The sequence below is a fragment of the Stylophora pistillata genome, chromosome 2, assembly GCF_964205215.1.
Source record: "Stylophora pistillata chromosome 2, jaStyPist1.2, whole genome shotgun sequence".
NCBI lineage: Eukaryota > Metazoa > Cnidaria > Anthozoa > Scleractinia > Pocilloporidae > Stylophora > Stylophora pistillata.
Window position 1 is genome coordinate 55,332,855 of NC_142520.1, and position 21,025 is coordinate 55,353,879.

A 21,025-nucleotide genomic window follows, 5' to 3' on the forward strand; every position below is an offset into this window, starting at 1 on the left:
CAACAGACCTCGCCAGAAAGGAGAGACGACTTGTGGCTGATCTCGTAGTGAAATACAGTTGACCTTTTCCCTTAACCAAGACAGGGTTTCACCTTACAACTTCAATACAGTATCAAGCAGACAAGTGATGAGAAAAAAAGAAAAATGTAAAATTAATAAGGATATCATCAGTTGATCCAATACCAAGTTCTCCAAAGTAACATCAAAAAATTGTATGACAGGCAGTACTTAGTTCTTATTAACTGAGCGGCAGGTCTGTATGGGAGAATCTTGACTGAGGTCGCCAGTACAGACCGAATGCAGTGAGGTCTGTACCAGTGACCGAGGTCAAGATTTTCCCATATGGACCGACCAAGCTCGGTTAATATGATGTTTATTATATGGCTGTGTCTTTTATGCCAATTGTTTATATTTTTTGTACCTCTTTTTTTCTAGATTGGTCTAGGCCGCTTTCAATATTGATTTCAGCCAATCAAATTTGTGAATTCAGTAGTTCCCAGTCCTTGTGAGACACAGCCATATAATAAAAATAATTACTGACAAGATATTAGGAGTGAAAGGGTAGGCTTTGTGGTCCTCATATTTTAGTGTCCTGATGGATTTGGGGAAGTGGTTCATAATGTTAACAGTGACTAAAAAAAATTCAATGAGGAAGGAATTTCAGAGAAAGAATCCAGTCTAGGAACTTCCTCAGAAAGACAATTCTAAGGGGTTTTTTAAGGGAAGGCATGGGGGCTAAGGTTAATCTAGAAAGTAGATATTTCCTGCTAAATTCTTACCTCCTACTTTCCACTTCTCTTTCATTCTGTAAGTTGTTCCCGTTTCAATCCATGCCCTAAGAGAGAAGCTATGCCCTAAGGGAGAAGCTGAGCCCTAAGAGAGAAGCTGTACCCTAAGGAGAAGCTGTGCCCTAAGGGAGAAGCTGTGCCCTAAGGGAGAAGCTGTGCCCTAAGGGAGAAGCTGTGCCCTAAGGGAGAAGCTGTGCCCTAAGGGAGAAGCTGTGCCCTAAGGGAGAAGCTGTGCCCTATTTGAAGGTGAAAAAGGAATCCATAGTCACAGCAGGAGTAGAAACTGAATGGTTTCATAATCTGAAAGTTTCTTTTATTTAATTTCATTGTTCCCTTAGCTGAGTGTCCACTTAACTTTGTAGACCCTTACACCGAACTTTACTAGAAATCTGTACAGAAGCCATACCTCATTAAAATACTATCATCAGTCCACTCTATAGCCGTAGTGCATACTAAGAAATTGTTTGAAAATTGTTACCCACTGAGGTTTTGGGTTTAAGGGAAAATGGAGAAACTTGTGACACATGCCTAGCTTTCTTAAAGCAACAGGGGTGTAAAATATGAATTTTGGTTCCAATCTGGTTCATCAGGATGAAATCCCAGATGATGTTTCTACTCTCAAGGTAACCTTTAGAATAATATGTTCTGTCAATCCATCATTGTGTGTGAAAATACAAAGACAAGGCAAACCAAAAAAACAAACAGTCAAAAAGTCTTTCATGCATCCTATCACCTTGATGTGGGTGTTACCCCTCCTAGAAAAACAGTCCCATGTCCAAAAATTCTCCACAGCAATTCTTACTTCTTCCACCTATCTTCTCACATTGTGCTTTGGGAATGGTCCCATTAATCTCCTATGCATCCAATCTCAGGGATGTCACGTGTTTCTCACAGCAAGCACAACACCCCAAGGGGAAGCAGTGTGGCCAAGACGTTAGGGTGCTGGACTTGTAATCCACTGTATTGGGTTCAAGTCCTCCACCCTGCCACTCACTAGATTTGATCTTGGTTGCCCCTGGTTCAACTCCTTGGCTGTGCTCTGTAAATAGCTCACTGGTCTGCCTCCTGCCAGTGGGGATTTTCAAGCACCTAGTTAGTCTACATTGTAGCGGAAAATTCCATAAGGGGGAGCTTCAATTAGCGAATTTATTATTATTTTTTTTATTATTTGTCAGAATACTCCTAACGTTAAGTCAGAAGCTTGTAATACATTTACAATATCAACTATTACAAAAATAATTGAAAGCTCTAATACACTTCACTGTTACTGCAATATTCTATTGATACACTTAATACCCTTCCTTCAGTCCTTAAATGATCTAAAATTCCTTTGAAAATATGTGTATGAAGTCATAGTAATGGTAAATGAAAAATTAATAAAATCATAAATGATGTACTCTGATACTAAAACCCCATTAAATTCCATATTGGAGAATGTTCTTTTTTTGTGGTAAAAAAAATACATAACTGTAGTTGAAAAAATAACAAGCAGTTGTATTTTAAATCAGGCCCACTTTAAGAGGTCTGAGTTCAAAATTCAGAGTTGATTTCATTCAAGCAGTCCGAATTGCAGTCAAGGCTCTACAGTGGATGTAAAAGTCATTGATTTTCACATGTGGAATTAAGAGCTAGTTGGAAAGCAAGTGAAAACAATCTTTTCAAATGCTTTTCATATGCCTTTCACCTTGCAATTTTCACCTGTATATGAAATTTTCACATGTAATAAGAACAAAAGCCATATCAAACTTCTATACTGGTAACCATGTCATGATTTTACCTTAATTTACCAGATGCATGTCTATTTGAATTGAAAAGGCACCTCTTCGGATAGAGACCTCCAAACTGGTCCTCTGATTTCTTTAATTACATTATGATATCTATAGATATTCAAATCCACACCATATAAATATTCTAAGCTTTCTAGCTTAGCGTTAATGTAGGCTATAATGTAGGCTATATATTTAGTTCCTTGGTCCAAAAACCCCACACAATAATTATTAGTATATATGTCTATAATATCTTTATCCTTATACTTGTCAATACATTTAAGTGTGCATTAAAAATGTAAAATCAAGGAAACATTTAGAATGTCAACACAGGTAATTTTCAGTTTAAACAGACTAGTTCGTTAACTACTTTCTTATGAACCAGCCAAAAGTTTTATGAACACTTTTCTGTCTACCTGAAGACTATGCCTGAAAACATTGAAAATGTTTCTCATGATAACATTTTGACTAACACATCAATTACTAAAAATTTTCACTTTAAGCCAATGATTCATTTATTATCTAGCAGGTCTCAGCCAGTTTGGAAGAGGTCTCTCTAACTTCTGTAACAAATCTGCAAGACGTTTGTTTGGCTTTGAGTAATAATCTTCCAAGAATCTCTGTGACTTTCTATCCATGGGTACATAATGTCTGCCCTTTCCTTTTCCAAGACAATGAGTACCACCTTGTGATGTGACTTGACAGTAAAATCCTTTATGCTTATCAAATCTAAGGATCAGAGAAGAGAGATGGACAATGAAACAAAAGAAAGAAATTTTAATGTCTATTTCCACCTACATGTGAGAGGAGCAAAACTTTAAAGCCCCCTATCACCTCCCCCCTTCCCACACATGCACCACCTCCCCCCTTCTCACATGCACGCACCCATGCACGCAAACACACATGCACGCAAACACACATGCACGCACACACGCACACACACACACGCTCGCACACACACACAGTCCTATTCATCCATAGCAAGGTTACCCCCCTGTATTTCATCAAGCTTTCCCTGACAACTTGCCTGTACCTATCTATACTTATGGGAGGAGAGAGTCACCATGAAAGCAAAGTGTTTTGCCCAAGACATACACCTTGACCCAGCCAGGTCTCTACCAAAACCTCTCAACCTGGAATCTAATGCACAAACCATTGACTGGTAAAACACTGGCTGTCTCTTGCAGAGAACTGAACATAAAGATATTGGCAGAGTCATAAAGGCCACAGAAGCCTATAAATTCCAGCCCTTATTCTAGTTTTCTGGGCAACAACAATGCAATCATCCAGCCAGCCTGGGTACCTCATCAGGGCCCTGCTTTGCTGACCACCCACACCTGGTTGTTCAAAGAATGGATCATGCTATTCAACAGATAAATCGCTATCCAGCAGATAAGTGTTACCAAAACGTATCCACCCTTCAAACAACTGGGGCCTGGTCATGCTAAGTCCCCCAGTTAAAAACAATTGTTAAAACTAATATATAGATTTAGCCAAGCCTAAAAGTGGAGCTCCCAAGTTCATAATATTAATGATGACATAAAAGATGTGCATTTGCCAAGACTCACCTGAGACACCCCTCCCTTCCTTTTGATAGTCTCCCCTACCCTACCCATGCAATCTGAAGGCACATACGTACGTACACTCAGTCAGTCACAACCAAACAAAAAGAGGTTGACCATATTCCATGGGTATGGGGCTCTGCCCCACAAAGCGCACGTGGGAGCCCTGCTATAAGAAGCAACATACTTTTTGAATTTTATGATTCATTACCACTTAACTTACCTTAACCTCTTATTATAGTCATAAATGTTGACACCAAGAAATTTCTGCACTTCCATCATCACTTGGGGAGGATCTGTCCTAAGTTTATCCCCATCGAGAATAAGAATCTGAACAGTGCAGAAACAGAACAACTCTATTAACCCTCTACACCCTGACATCAGTATGCATATTCTCCATACTGTTCTCTATACATTTCCTAAGGTGCTGACAAGGAGAATTTGTTTAACAATCAGGAGCTTCGTAAGCTAGTGATTATTTCCTTATTCTCGTGACCTTAATGTGTGATTCAGTGGGGATCCTGTAAGGAGAAATTAGATGCTAGTCACCCTCAAAGGTTAAAGGGTAAAAAGTTACTGATATGGAAACCAGCTGGCAAAGTTGTATGATCAACTTCATTCACGTATGGTCTTCATATACTTTTATAACATAACCAAAGTAAAGTGCACGCTCTGATTGGTCAATTCAGTAAAGCACGTGCTCTGATTGGTAAATTTAGCATCCACCATTTGCCCATGGGTGTACGCTGCTGACATGAGCAAATGCAAAGACTAGTTTCCCACGCGTGCTAATTAATTTTATTTGGTTACGTAAGATTTGTTAATTAAAAGAAAACTCTTTGGCTACAATGTATCAATGTTATGTAATAGAAGTGGAAAATGCCACAGCGAACACTATCACATTATGGATGCACTTGGAAGGTTTGCTAAGTCCTCAAGAAGCTAAAGTCGCTCTCGGCTATCGCCTTGTGTGACTCTTATACTTCTTTTGTGCTTAGCAACCTCCTGCATGCATCCATAACTCAATAGTGTATGCTATACACCGAATGCAAATATGGCGCCCAATTTGAGTTGCCATTGTTCTGGACTCATTAGCCTTCACACACGTAAATTATAATCCTTTTGTATTTCCATGCAAAGATGAGGCTAGTGAGTCCAGAACAATGGCAACTCAAATTGGACACCATATTTGCATTCAGTGTATGGTGTTTACCATTTTGTTAAGGAAAGTAGCAATATGCCATAAATTGATGACAGGAAGAAAAACACAAGCTAAAATGTTGAAATACAGAGCATGCAGCAACATGTCCGTCCAGTAGGCATAACTTTCCATTTGTTAAGGAAAGTAGCAATATGCCATAAATTGATGACAGGAAGAAAAACACAAGCTAAAATGTTGAAATACAGAGCATGCAGCAACATGTCTGTCCAGCAGGCGTTACTTCTATAGAGAGGACATGTACTACTGAGGTGTGAACTTACTTGTGAGGGTGAAAAGTATGTCAGCCACCTTTTCAAGTGTTGAGCATACAGGCCTGGTAAAAGACATCTTAGACCAAGAGCTCTGATGCCTTTGTCCTCAGAAGAATTAACACTTGTTATAACCTTATAGAATGGGTGCATAGCCGCTGCCACACCATGGCTTCTCATGTGCTAAAGAGATGTGAAACAATGCAGGCAAAAATTAGCAATTTGTCATTATTTAAAAATCCTACATTGTAATCTACAAATTGACTTGGGTCCAAAGCAAACACAAATGACGAAAGTTTTTCAGGATGTTTATTGCTGGTTTGCAGTGATTAAATTGATCAGTTTTGTACACAACTGTGACGTTGACTCTGTCGTTGAAGATGGAACAGTAGTTACTTACAGTTACCAGGTGCAGTAAATGGCTTGAACCCGGGGGTAACATGTGAAGGTGTAGTCTGAGCGTACGGGTGAGTGTAGTCCTGAGAAGGACTGTTGTCAGTGGTAGTGACTGACGTTTCGACAACCTGTGCGGAAGTCATCATCAGAGTAAAGTGAATGATTGTTGTCAGTAGAATGTTCTTATTCCAGTTTGCGTAAAATGATTGGTTGATTTTGCCGTGATGTTATTGGCAGTAGGACTCAAGTGATGTGAGTCGGTCATGATTGGTCTGTTTTGATCTGTCGGTAACACGACCGACTTACGTCACTTGAGTCTTACAGCCAATAACATTATGGCAAAACCAACCGATCATTTTACACAAACTGGGATAAGAACATTCTACTGACAACAATCATTCACTTGACTCTGATGATGACTTCCGCACAGGTTGTCGAAACGTCAGTCACTACCACCGACAACAGTCCTTCTCAGGACTACACTCACCCGGACGATCAGACTACACCTTCACAAGTTACCAGGATGCACATTTACCGGTAACCCTTAATCTCTAAAGATCAAATTATCAACTCCCCCCTCTAGCTGCTACACATTTCTTTGTAAACCACTTAAAGAATTTGGCTTTAGATCAAGATAACAACTTCTGCCTGACAAGTTTGAGTATTCTTATCATTTGTTTGCTGGATAATATAATGTATGTGGAGAAGTTTGACATAAATGTTAATCACTTCTGGGAGTTGAAAGATTAAGATACATGTATATCACTCACTTGGTACCATGAGTAGGCTCTTTTTGTTGGATCTATGAAAATTGTGATGATTTTGGCCTCTGGGAGCAATGAATGTACTCTCAGTGGCCCCTTGGCAGCATCAAAATAATTAGCACTCTTTTCAAACAAGATCTGGTTACTGTGGTTGCTAATATCAGGGAAGAAATCCATGTACCTATCACAAGAAGCAGCATTGCAAGTTTGCATACAAATGTCTATTGATGTGCTGGCCTTGAGGCACATATATAACTATTAATGATGATGATGATGATGACGTCTATAATAGTGATGACGATGACCAGGGTTCAAGTTCAACATTAATGAAAGTTCCCATTCCCCAGAGATAAAATAATGTTTGCCAGAAAATACAACACTGTGAAACACTTCTTGAGGTGATGCCTGTGGCATCTAAATCAAAGGCTAACGTGGTTGAAAATCTCACTTTTTGCCAAAAAATCAACTTGAGAGCTCTTAAGTCATGACCAAGCTTTTTGATGAGGTAATGGTAGAGCATTGGACTGCAAAACCTTCAAGGCAGGAGGTTTGACTCCTCTTGGTGAAACTTGGATCTTTAGCTGTCCAGACTCTGTGACGTACCAAAATGAACAGGCTCCATATTTCCCATTCCCCTAAGTTCACAACTTTGTACGATTGAATTCTGCACTTACCAATCTAAGCCTCTGATGTAATTGTTTCCACCAAAGAACTGTACCTCCTCATACGTGCTATCACTTTGCACATTACTGATGATGTCTGGATGCATTTTGAGGAACGTATACAGAGCTGTGGTGCCAGTCTTATGAGGGCCAACAACAAGAAGGGATGGCAGCTTTTTACAATTCTTTTCTGGTGACCAGATTTCCATGTGCCGTGGGTCTAAACAAGGATTCTGTCAATTGAGAATTAATGTTGAAAATTGCAGTGAACATTGTGCAAAAGAGAAATTATGCAAGTTGCATGACGTACATGTCAGGCTTAGAAAACAGTCAGGGAAGGGAATGGTAGCCAAAATAGTAAAAATCATATGAAATAACAGTAAGATTCATTTTAGACATAGAAGAGTTACAAATTAAATTAATATGCCCAAGAAATTATTTTGAAAGATTCCACACCACAGAAGAGAATGTTGTTGCTTTTTGACTCAGTACAGACCAAAGTATTTCATAAAAAAAAACCTTGGATGTCGCACTTCTCGCTAATGACTCCCTTGAGCTGAGAGGTTTAAGCCAACTGTAAAATCCTAGAGGTTTTACCCTCCACTTTCTAGAAAGAACCATCTTCCTTTGACATTATTTCACTTTACTTTTTAAGTTCATAAGTACACTCTGACAACATGCTAAGAAAACTTGACTGTCCAGTGGTCTACAGGTTTCACTCTACATTCACTTTGTTACTAAACGTCTTTTCTAGTCAGCATTAAGGTGAAGTACCTGCCAAACTGGTTCCATCTCCTCGGGAAACATTGCAAAGTACCTCTCAGCCAAATCAACTGGATGCTCTGAAATTAACTTAAGGTTGGTCCAGCATTGCAAATGCTTCACTAGGCTGTAAAACACAAGTAAAGCTAGGCGATCGTTGCCATAGTTTGAAAGATGAGTCATAAAGATGGAAATCTGAGGAAAAAAATATGATCTGAGAAGCTATGTAATTATCAACCCCAATATATATATCTTATTAACCAAGCGCGAGGGCCGTACTGGGAGAATATCGGCCTAAGGTCTTGACAGTACAGACCAAGCGCAGAGAGGTCCGTACAAAAAAGACCGAGGGCCAATATTCTTCCAGTACAGTCCCAAGCAAGCTTGGTTAATAAGAGATTTATTATACGACTCAAGTTCAAAGGGATACAAGTGCGGTACCATTCGGGACCATTCAGGACAGTGCCCAGTCCAATACTGAGAGAATATTGACCGGCAATAGAGCATTTTGATTGGTTGATTTTAGTTATTGGCCCTCTGACTGCCTGAGTCGTGTAATAAATGTGTTATTGACGAAGTGTGAGGTCAAGATGGTTGGATATTGGCCGATTTTTCCCTTCATATTTTTATGGACCAAGATAAAATCTACACCCATAAAAAAGCAGGAAGGATTGGGGCTAATATCCAGCCATTGTGACTGAACATGGATTTAATATAATTAGAGAAACAAGATTTTGCATTCAATGAAACAAAACCCCTTCCATGCCTTCTTTCTTCTTGTTGCATGTCAATACACTAATGAAACTAGATTGTAGATCTTAGATTAGAATAATCAATTTACAGTTGATAGAAGCCTCTCCAGTACTTTCTCTTTTTTAAGTTTTATTGTCAGTAAATTTTATTAGTATTCCCAACTGCAATTAGCTTGCACCTGTACTGATAAATATATTTGACACTGGAATTATAAACGTATTATCCTTTTTGTTGATCAAAGTTTATGTTTTCTTTATTTTTGAATGCCTCCCGCCTTTTTTGCAACATTTTCCAAAAATAATGAACTTTGCCAGGCATGTGCAGATGTCCATTAAGCCTTTTAATTAGTAATTCTCCTTACTTTCTGCCATACAACTGTTGTGATGTAAATGTGGAGAAATTGGTATTGGATCAACTAATATTTGATCCTCTGAATTACATTTTTCTGTATTCTCATCACTTGCCTGCTTGACTTTGGATCCATGATGAGGGGGTTAAGGGTTAAATGGTTATACTTACAGGCTGATCAACTACAACTTGGAACAGTTGACCCCCATGAATGCTGTCTTTCAACCACTGCTGCCCTCTGGGGAATTCTTTCAGGAACACTGTGTGGGTGTAAAGACCACATGTTTGCCGCGGGAGAACCTAGTATGAACACCACAGTTTACAATCATAATCTATCTTAAAAAAAGAAAAAAACAAAACAAAACAAAGAAACCAACTTGAAACAAATTAAGCTTAGATCAGTAGCACGCTTGTCACGCGCAAATGGAAAAATCACGGATTTGCTCGAATCTTTTAAGAATTTCTCGGCGCACAATGATCGGACCTGCTTGAGACTTTCCAAAATAGTTACACATATGTTAAAGATGATTTTGGACTAAACAGAGGTAGAATAAAGGTTTTTTGAAAAAATTGAATCGGAGCCGAATTGTAAAGTTAGCGACAAAAACATGGCGTCACGCGTAACTCGCGTGGGCTTCACTATTCACTGTTTTTCTGTTTTTGCCAGCGTAAGTTTCGTCTATAGCCGTAAAACTTAACAGGTGATGAAAATGGTTCCCTTTTAAGCGAAGTGGCAAACAAAATCCTGACAATTGGGGCTAAATCTTTGTTAAAATCAACAAAAGTGTTCAACATATAATGCATCACGCTTAAAGCTTGGTAGAGACAGATCATTTTCAATTCATTGTGCGAGTCATAATTCCCGAGTGACAGAACAATTTAACCTCAAAATGTAATGCTCATAAGTTGCTTTTCGCTCTCCTTCCGTTTTTTGTGTTTTTATTGAAGCGTTGTCGAGATATGAATTTTTTTCTGCGTTCTAAACAGTTGGCAAGCGGTGTGATCTGCCGCGCGATAATTCTGGTCATTGAATTTCCCAATCGTCTTGTTTACGAAGAGTGCACTGGAGCGTGTAAATGTTAACATACGCAAAATGCTCAAATAACAAGCTAAATTTTGCTACCAAAATTGATCGAATCCGTTGAAAGCCGACGAAAATATTAGCAATAAGTTTTGTTCGAAACATTTGGTCGACAAGTTTGATCCTGAGGAAGGTAAGTGATCGAATTTCGAGAAAAAACAAGCGCGACGCTCTAGTCATTTTGACGGCTTCCTTCGCTTCCAAATCGTCCCAAAGTCTACAGAATCAAGCATTGTTTTCGATTTCCTTATTAGGAAGTAAAATATTGCATTTCGTCAGAAATGAGCGGGAAACCCCCTGAGCACGTGCCGCATGTTTCAAGGACGCAGTCAAGTACACGTAAGTACAAAAGGCTGTGTTGTTCGCAAGCACAAGGCTGTGAAATTGAATGCAAAGATTATGGATTCTGGAGTTTCTAGGATTCAAATGTGGCGAGAACAAAAGAAGAAGGAAAGACAAGAGAAAAGAAGAGCACATTATGAGAAAAACCGAGAGAAAATTATTGAAAAGGTCGTGGAAGCCAGAAAGAAAAGTCGAGAAGCCAAGAGCGGACAACGGCGGAATGTTCCTATCAAAGATGCCACAAAGAAACGTCGGCGCGAACGAAACCAGCAAAAGACAGGTTCAAAAAATAAAGGGAAACTTGAGGAACAGAGAAAGATGGCTAGAGAACGAAGTAAGCGATACCGTCAAAAAAAGAAAGACCAAAATGCACAGGTTCAAGCGGAAGCCACACCGATCGACGTTACTGGTACGCCGTTCCCAAACAGGATGGCCAAGAAACGTGCCATTGGACGAACTAAGAAGAGTCTCCCAGATACACCGGAGAAGAAAGCAGAAATAATGGCAGCTATATCAGAAAGTCCACGTACAAGGAAAGTACTCGAGAAACGCGGACTAATGAAAACACCAGAAGAGGAGAAAGAAGTGAATGCACTGAAAGCGCTTGCTAGCGATCTCACCCAAGGCCTTAAAGCCGTCAAAAATGACAAGTCAAACAAAGGAAGAGCTGCACTTGTCGCGGCAAAATCACTTTCTTTTGGTCAAAATGTTAAAAAGAGTAGAAGCCAGAAGACACTTTCAAAGCTCATAGCCTTGGATAGAAGAAGCATCAAGTCGGGAATTGAAAAACGCGAAATGATCTTAAAAGGTGAAGAGTCAAGCTGGCTTGCAACCAAACGAAAAACCAGGCGGGATGCAGTCACTGAAGAAACCAAAGAGCTTGTTTATGATTATTGGAAAATGGTAGCAAGTAGACCGACAGGAAACAAGAAAGACTTGATTAGAAAACGCGTTGGAGTGAAAACGTGGGTTGAACATCCGAAACACGTGCTTGAAAAAACCCAAACGGAAGCCTACGTAGAGTTTGCGTCAATGCATCCAGAGATAAAGATATCTCAGCGAAAATTTGAAAACCTGAAGCCTTATTTTGTTAGGGGGGCAAGGGAACGAGATAGGCAGACTTGCATGTGTCGTCAGCACGTTGAACTTCAAATTGTCTTCAAAGACTGCATGAAGTTTAGGAAGAGAGTGATTGATGAAAGCAGGGAAGCTAATCAAGCAGCTACAGAAGTGTATAACTCAGTTGGAAATATTATTGCGCAAACACTTTGTCCCAAACCCGAAGATCAAGACTATCATAAATTGAAATGCTTGAAAAGGGAGTGCAAAGACTGTGGAGTTCACAACTTGGTTTTGTTGCCAGAGGAGAAAGGTGTTGGCAATCACGAAGTGAAATGGAAGCGTTATGACTATGTGTCGACTGGAAAACTTACCACTGATGGAAAAGACATGAAGAAAATAGCCCTTGTCGAGAAGTGCACAGGACCAAAGGAACTGTTTGATTATTTTATTCAGCTGTTAGGACAGTTTCCTTACCATTCCTTTCTTGCTAAATGGCAGAGGGAGCAGCTAGATTCTCTTCTTGAAAACCTTCCTCTTGATCAAGCTGTGTGCATCCACGACTATTCCGAGGGTTATGCCTGTCGGTTTCAAGATGAAATCCAGTCCCAATACTTTGACGTAAACAAAGTAAGTCTTCATGTCACAATTCTTTACAGGCATTCAAGTGCTGAGGTGGATGGCATCCAGAGCACAGAAGAGGAACCAGCAATTTGTAAAGAGCATTTGTTTGTGATTTCCGATGACGTCACCCAGGATCATGACTCTGTCCTTCACATCCAGAAGTTAATTTCAAACCATTTAGAAGAATCAAACTGCACTATCAAGAAAATGCATGAATTCACAGATGGATGTGCAGGACAGTACAAGAGCCGACACTGCTATGGTGACCTGTCATGTTCCCTGGCAACTCTTGGATATACAGTCCAGCGAAACTACTTTGCCACCTCCCATGCAAAGGGAGAACAAGATGCAGCTGGCTCCCATGTCAAACAGAAGGCAACCTCAGCAGTTCTCTCCAGGAAAGCCACACTATCAAATGCAAAAGATCTTTGTAACTTTCTGAAAGAGAACTTCTCTGAACCAGCTGCTTCCTCATTTCCTGCTAGGCAGAAGTCAGTGCAGTTAAAGCGGCGCATCTTTTTCTATTTGCCATCTACTGGGGAGCTGAGTGTTGCACGTAACAGGGACGGTGGAAGATTCTGCACTGTCAAAGGCATCCGCCAACTACACTCTGTAAGAACTTGCAGTGAACAGCTAAAAGTCTACACAAGAGAAAGGTCTTGTTACTGCCATGGTTGCATTGTTGAGGATTTTGACAGCTGTGAAAATAAGGAATGGGTGGGCAACTGGAAGGAGATTGTTCTGTCAAGAGAGCCCTCAGGTGTCATGACCAGGACAACTGAAGATGCAAGCACCATTGAACATTCAGTTCAAGTTGCCGACCTGGCAACGAAAGAAAGCACTGTGGCTGTGGCAGCTGAAGATGATAGCCACTATGATTACTACCTCCTTAAAGTTACTAGCAATGGAGTCATTTCCCTTCAAGAAAACTTTGAGGATCCTTATAGTGGAAGCATTTATTCCAAAGGAGAAGCTGTTCTTCTTGGAAATTTCTTTTTAAGGGAGAACATTATTGATCGCACATACAAACTAGATGATAAGGTGGCAGGAGTATTCCCAGGAACTGTGCGGTACATTTGTGGACCACTTGTGTCAAAGCGAAGGAGAGCAAGACCAATTTATCAAGTTCCGTTGGATGAACATGAACAAATTCTGGCATCCCTTTAACTGTTTTTGCTCTTAGTAGCTTCAAATTTACATTTTTTGCCGAAACTTTCCTTAAAATATGGTATTTATGCATTTTTTTAAAAAAAGGGCGTGGTCGCATTGCATCATGGGTAATAGAAAATTAGCTTGAAAGGCGTCCGAATTGATCAAGATGACCTAATTTCAAGATAGGAACTAATTTCCTTCCCTTTCTGACTTATTTCTAACAAAAATAGATTCATTAAAATATTTTTCAATTTTACCCCAATGTTACGCCTTTGTACATCAGAACTGTGCTACTGATCTTAGCTGAATAAAAATTAAGCTAGAGAATTCTAACTCTCCAACTTGTGTAACTCTTACTAACCAATGTCAAGGTCTGCGCTTTAAGTTACAGACTAACTTTATTTCCACTCAGATTTATGGCCCACATGCCAAACATGAGGGCCATAAATCTGGGGTGAAACAAGGTTCCATACTTACTATGCAGACAGAGAAAATGAGGTAATACTAACTTAAAGATATCTGAAACATATGTATGAACTGCGGTTATGAAACGTATATATGCACGATCCTTCGCAGTAAAGCACTATTTGAGCAATAGTGAAAATCAGACCTGAAAAAAATTTCAGGCCTGTACGGGATTCGAACCACTGACCTCTGCGATACTAGTGCAGCGCTCTACCAATTGAGCTAACAAGCCAACTGGGAGCAGGCCATCAAATTAATTCGACATAAACCCGTAGATGATAAATCAAACAACAACAAACATATGAAACATATGTATGAACTGCGGTTATGAAACGTATATATGCACGATCCTTCGCAGTAAAGCACTATTTGAGCAATAGTGAAAATCAGACCTGAAAAATAGTGCTTTACTGCGAAGGATCGTGCGTATATACGTTTCATAACCGCAGTTCATACATATGTTTCATATGTTTGTTGTTGTTTGATTTATCATCTACGGGTTTATGTCGAATTAATTTGATGGCCTGCTCCCAGTTGGCTTGTTAGCTCAATTGGTAGAGCGCTGCACTAGTATCGCAGAGGTCAGTGGTTCGAATCCCGTACAGGCCTGAAATTTTTTTCAGGTCTGATTTTCACTATTGCTCAAATAGTGCTTTACTGCGAAGGATCGTGCATATATACGTTTCATAACCACAGTTCATACATATGTTTCATATGTTTGTTGTTGTTTGATTTATCATCTACGGGTTTATGTCGAATTAATTTGATGGCCTGCTCCCAGTTGGCTTGTTAGCTCAATTGGTAGAGCGCTGCATTAGTATCGCAGAGGTCAGTGGTTCGAATCCCATACAGGCCTGAAATTTTTTTCAGGTCTGATTTTCACTATTGCTCAAATAGTGCTTTACTGCGAAGGATCGTGCATATATACGTTAAAGATATCTATCATATCTCTTTTAGAGACCAAAACAAACTTTTGAATTTAGAGGTCCATATAGTAAAATTGGGCCTGATAAATTGAACAATCAAAGCACATGTTCCAACCCAGAAACATGATAATTTATTAATATATTTCTAAGTTGGTATATGTGCTACAATTATAAAAATGCCTTACATACATTCAAGTTATTCGGAAGTATTGTAAAAATTTTAAAACTGAATACCCTAAAATAAAGACACACCTTAACATTTTTGTATATGAATCCTTTGCGGAACCTGGCAGGATAGATATGAGGGTACTCTTCAGTTGATGTCACTTTTAAGTTGTTAACTTTCTTCCAACCTTCATAAAGAAGATCATGTGGGGGGTATACTCCAGAATGGTGAGGTGCCACTGCGTAACTGGTGTTAACTGGAATATTGTGCTCCTGTATTTTCCAAAGAAACATGCAATATTCATGTTTACTTTATACAGTAAATGGTTTGAACCCTGGAGTAACATGTGAAAGTGTAGTGTGATCATCTGGATTAGTGTAGTCATGAGAAGGACTTCTGTCAGTGGTGATGACTGACGTTTTGGCAACCTATGCAGAAGTCATCATCAGAGTCAAATGGCACTTGTCTCTGATGATGACTTATGTCACCACCACCCACAACAGTCCATCTCAGGACTACACTCACCCCAATGATTCCACAACACTTTCTCATGTTAACTTTATTCTCCATTTATGGGTAATGTGCTAATCTAATGATCTAAATCAGTGATGTCAATAAGGGCTGGTTGCAGGACAAAACCACTGGCTAGTTTACAATTTCAACCTCAAGTTTTCATTGGTGATAATATTGAAACACTAAAACCATTCCCCAGTTTTCGGCAGAGCCAAATGGAAGCTACTGTTTCATGGCTGTCATTAAATAAAAGGTTAATCATATTCTATTTTAAATGTCTTTTGCAGCAATATGCTTGCCTCCTTCACTCAATTTTTTTCTTACCTTTGCAAAGTCAAGATTTTTCTTCAAATCATCAATAATCCAACCCAAATCGTTGCTCTTGTGTGGTTGACGATGAAGCCATGTGTGACTAAACCACCAAAACTTGTCTGCATTCTTGATCAGTTCCCAATCTCCTTCATCTTCTTCATCATTCCCAGACAAAAACATTCCCCCACAATATCCCAGGTTGAAGTGAAAGCCTGGTACACGCTCTTGTAGTTTAGCTTGGACAGAGATCATTGCCTATAAGCATAACAGTGAATGCAATGTTCAGAGGACTTTGCCCTTTCATCAGCATGCATATTCTCCCACTGTTCTCTACATAATTCCTAACATGCTAACAAGGAGAATTTGTTAAACAATCAAGAGCATTTTAAGTTGATGATCACTTCCTTTATTATCATCTCCTAAAAGTAACACTTTAACTCCCAGAAGTGATTAACCAGCAACTTCTCCCTACATTATCCATACATTATCCAGCAAACAGGTAATGAGAATACTCAAACTTATCAGGTAGAAGTTGTTACCTTGATTGAACACCAAATTCTCACAACCAATTTGTACAGGTAATCACATGATTTCAAGTTCAATTTGGAATAAATAAGCCCGAGTAAATTTTTTCAAAGACTAACAAAATTGCATGAGCCCATAGACCACTTTCATAAATGGCTGCCGGATTAATATTCTTTTGTTTAAATTTAAATTTGTCTGGGTGGCCTCGCTTGAGATAATGTATTCTTTTGAATTTTGTACTGGAGAACGAGGCCACCTAGGCAAATTTGAATTTAAACAAAAGAATATTAATCCCGCAGCCATTTATGAAAGTGGTCTATAGGGTGAGTGCAATTTGTGGTCTTTGAAAAAATTTACAAGTGCTTATTTATTCCAAATTGCACGAGAAAATCATGTGATTATCTATTAATAATATACATGAAAAAATACGGAGTAGCTTCTCATAACTACGCAGAAGAAAAGCGTGCGCATCACGTGCAAAAATAATTTATTCAAACCCCGCAAGTGACATTGACCTTGACATTGACCTTGACATTGACCAATCATTCTGACCCATCAGAATGTCTGGTTTGTTTCTTTCTTTGCACTGAGGTAACCCTCTTCAGCACTGAATTAACTCTTTTCTGCACTGAATTAACTGAAAACTGCATTCATCTTAACCAATCAGAACTGAGAAATTTTTAATGTATATTATTAACAACGAAACGTGTAGCAGCTAGAGGGGAGAATTAACAATCAGATCTTGGGAGTTAAAGGGTCAAGTTTTGATATTGAGAGGAGATAATCAATGCTTGGCATGATCTCAGAAGTCAAAGGGTGACCTGTTAGGGAGGGGGGGGAGGGGGAATCAGGCAGGCCAATGATACTGATGACATTGTAGATCCAACATAGTAAACTCATGCTGCAGAAAACTCCCTTACACACTTGAACATATCTAGCAACATTTAAACCTCTGAATTTTTCCCTTTTAAAGGGTTAACCCTTTAACACCCAGGAGTGACCAAGACAGAATTTCTCCTTACAATATCATTACAATATCAAGCGGACAAGTCATGAGAATAATAAAAGATATCAATAAGTAGATTATTAGTTGATCCAATAACAAATTCTCTGAACCAACATCAAAAGAATTGAATGGAAGACAGTAAGACAAATTGCTAATGAGATAATGGGAAACTGAAAGGGCTCATCTAAATAAAATGTTTTCAAAAATGTGTGTTCTTAAGCTGTTTTTAATATTCCCCAAAACAAGTGTCAGTGAGTTATTTCCCCCTTTTGCAGTTACTTTTGTGGCTTTTGTCACCAATCATACCATCTCTTGTGTGAGAGGGAAAAAGAAAGCTAAAACTCGATCAAATTTGTAGAAACTCATTCATGATATTGTCAAGAGTAACAAGACAATATTTTTATCATAAATTAAGGCAAATATTCAGATAACACAGCGCCATGGTCTAGCAGCGCCCAGTTGCTCCTGGTGCCTTACTTTTGCTCTTGGGTGACTCAGGAATCTTAGTTTTTTTTCATAAAAAAGATATGCTGGGCACCCTGGATTTCACAGTTTCTAAACACTAGGCTTCCCTCAATTTTTCTTAGAGCACAGCCTTGTAACATAATTTTGCTGTATTATCCTAAGCAAAGAGGTGCTTTGACTTCTTTTGGACCCAAAGGTCCAGGATCAAACCCTAGCATAATTGACTCATGTTCTTGGGTCCCTACATCTCTTTTCTCTACACATTTTCTTTTGGTATTGAAAGGAGAATTTGTTTGACAATAGAAGATTCTTAGGTTAGTGATCATTTACTTTATTCTTATGATCTTGATGAAAGACTCAATAGTATTCTTGTAAGGAGAAATTAGATGCTGGTCACTCTTGGGGTTCAAGGTTAATAGGAGGAGTATTATTGAGTGCTGGCAACCTGTCTGGAAAACTTTGTGAAATGTGCATATGAAAAACTCTGTAACCTTGTCAACCAATTCACTCCCAAGATCGCAACAGCAGGGCTGTACCTAGCATGAGGCAAGAAGAGGCAATTGCCTCGTCTTGATTTTGGCCTTTTCCTTTTTTTTCTGCACCAGTATCGCTCGGCAATAAAAAAGTGAACTTCCACACTTGCCCAAGATTGACATTTCTAAAGAAAAGTGCCACGGAAAATGCTTGAAAGAGCATTTCTGAGCCTCTAGATTTCAAAATTTTCTGGGGGAGGCATGACAGACCCGAAACTTGCCTTGTCTTGTTCTGAAGTCTGGCTATGGCCCTGAACAGAAATTTCCCTTTCTATCCGTAATACAATTCTTATGGTGTGAGTTCAGAGAATTTGGCATGCAAACAACTAATAATTGCCATGTTGATTTTTTTTCTTAACTCTAATTACTTGTCTGCTTGTTATTGCATCGATATTGTAAGGAGAAATTCTGTCTTGGTCATCCATGAGAGTAAAATGGTTAAGGACAGGGTCATGGGTAATCTAGCTCATAAACTAACTTTATCTTAAAAATAATTCTTGATTGGAAATGCTAATCTGTAATCCATCTATAATGCAAGCAACTTATTCAAAATGCTCATTCATTGATCAACTAAAGTGCCACTCCACATACGTGTACGTTAAAACAGCTGGAGAGTATCAACAAAAGATCCTTCTCAATCCAATAGGCAACAATCAATATTAACTCAACTGTTATGTGATGACATTGACGTGCTTTCCACCGCATCAAAAATTACTTTGGAAACGCGAACAAAGGATGCGCTCCACAGCATCTTTCGCTTTAAATTTAAAAGCCAAGCCACAAGAATAAAGACAAAGTTTTAGAGAATAACTTACCCTCACGTCCTCTTTTTTCATTCGAATGCCCACTTTTCCAACAAAAATATCATCAATGTCCACGACGATTCTTCGTTCCAAAGAGCGAGCCAAATATCCTCTTGAGACGAACGCCAGGGCATCAACAAACAATAACTTATGAAGCCAAAAAGACAATCCATTCCCAAAGTAAACTCGTCGAATACCATCCAAATGCCCTAAGTCTGTTAAAACAGTTGCGAATTGCATCGATGAAACTCCTTCTTTTAAGACCAGATCTTCAAATTTCACATCATGAGAGCTGGTTTGTTTATTCGTGTTTAAGGTTGCGTAAGCAGTTTCCTTTGTAGCAAACTCAACCGCTTCGTAAGTGCTGTGATTCGGAAAGAATACACTCCATTTTGACTCTGGAGGTTCTTCAATAATTCCACCAGCTTTAGTAAGGCGAAGTAAACATGCCGAAGGATTCAATTCTACATTTCGAAGATTGCTTAATCCAGTCTTAATGCCTAAGCGAAATTCCTCGTAAGTACGCGTAACGGGCTCTTGCTCTTCCTGAACGGTAAATAAAATAATTCCGATGGCAAATTTACGACAGTAATGGTCAAGAAAGTGTCTGTTTGCTTTATCTAATGTTGCGTAAAATTTGATACTCTCGAAAATCACTGCAGAAAAGCGTCCGATTTTTCCGTGAGCAAGCTTCGGAAAGACTGTCTTGTTACCAATTTCGAGGTAAACAAGTTCGAAAGAAATTCGACTTTCCTCCAAGACACGAGAGATATCTGACCGAAAAGTTATTGAAGTTCTCCGTGTTGCAAGTAAGACTCTTTTTTCCAGTTTGTACGTTGCATTGAGTCTAAATTCTTTAGATATTCTTGATCCTTGCCGTGCGTTTTTACGAGGATTGCATTTCTCCTGCTCAAATACTGGAGTGCGTTTCACGGTCAAATCTCGCGAAGATTGGTAGACTAGAATCCCAAACGAAACTACAGCAAAAACTAATAAGATTATAAACCTCGCCTGTATGGATCCAGTTCTAAATCTCCAGCACCTCATCCTTGTTTTTGGCGTCAAACATCGCATCGCCATAAGTTACTACATTCTACCCTTACCCTCTAACAGTTGTGAATGCCGCATGTGCAAACGTCAACAAAGCATTTCGAGATAATTCACCTTGCAGGGGAGGGGTGAAAGGAAAAATCGTCACCCACCCGGCTCAGTGGCTAGAGAGCTTCTTATTTTTATCTTCAAGAAAATAATTGTAAAAACCTTCATATTTAAAGATGATATTAAAAACAAGTATGAATTTTGTAGCATTTTAACGCCAAAAATACCGATGAAAAATATACTTATCTCACCTTTCCCTCGCAAAGATGAATAAGTTAAATAAAGTGTTCGACAAGTCATGCTTATCTCTTTCGCAGCGCCAAAAACGAAATCGAAATTCATCCCAATCTTGATAACAGCGGGAATCGTTAGAGTTTCTGTGAGTCTTTTCGTTTCTTTCTATAGCTTCCATTCAAATTTTTTCTTATCAGTTATAAAGGAAAATAAATTTCAAACTTATTTCTGAGATGATGAGTTTTTCTCTGCAGCGAGTTAATTTTTTTCGGCAATCTCTGACCACGCATATAGAGTTACTGTTAACCCCTCTTTAAACCGGAAAAGTTATTTTTTAATCGATCCCAACTTAGATAATGCTCTAGGTTCGGGTCTTTTTTTCTCCTGGAAGTGCGATCTGTAGAGAGTTAACCCTTTGATCTCGGTATCTGATCATCTCCCGTTATTACT

The 21,025-nt window shown here is 39.0% G+C and overlaps 2 protein-coding genes across 2 annotated transcripts; one reads left to right on the plus strand and one right to left on the minus strand.

The window, feature by feature from the left end:
- Positions 1-1,076: 1,076 nt before the first annotated feature.
- On the minus strand, positions 1,077-20,370 carry LOC111344176 (N-heparan sulfate sulfotransferase 4). The gene is made up of 10 exons (XM_022951385.2): positions 19,256-20,370; positions 15,924-16,166; positions 15,173-15,358; positions 9,443-9,571; positions 8,183-8,365; positions 7,421-7,641; positions 6,753-6,927; positions 5,599-5,769; positions 4,340-4,446; positions 1,077-3,283 (listed from the first exon to the last, which is right to left on the minus strand). The coding sequence occupies exons 1-10, from the start codon at positions 20,321-20,323 to the stop codon at positions 3,073-3,075; spliced, it is 2,694 nt and encodes an 897-aa protein (XP_022807120.2). The 5' UTR covers positions 20,324-20,370; the 3' UTR covers positions 1,077-3,072.
- LOC111339497 (uncharacterized) lies at positions 9,666-13,785 on the plus strand. Its single transcript, XM_022946169.2, has one exon. It carries the CDS (start codon positions 10,665-10,667, stop codon positions 13,542-13,544), a length of 2,880 nt encoding a protein of 959 aa, XP_022801904.1. The 5' UTR covers positions 9,666-10,664; the 3' UTR covers positions 13,545-13,785.
- Positions 20,371-21,025: the final 655 nt, after the last annotated feature.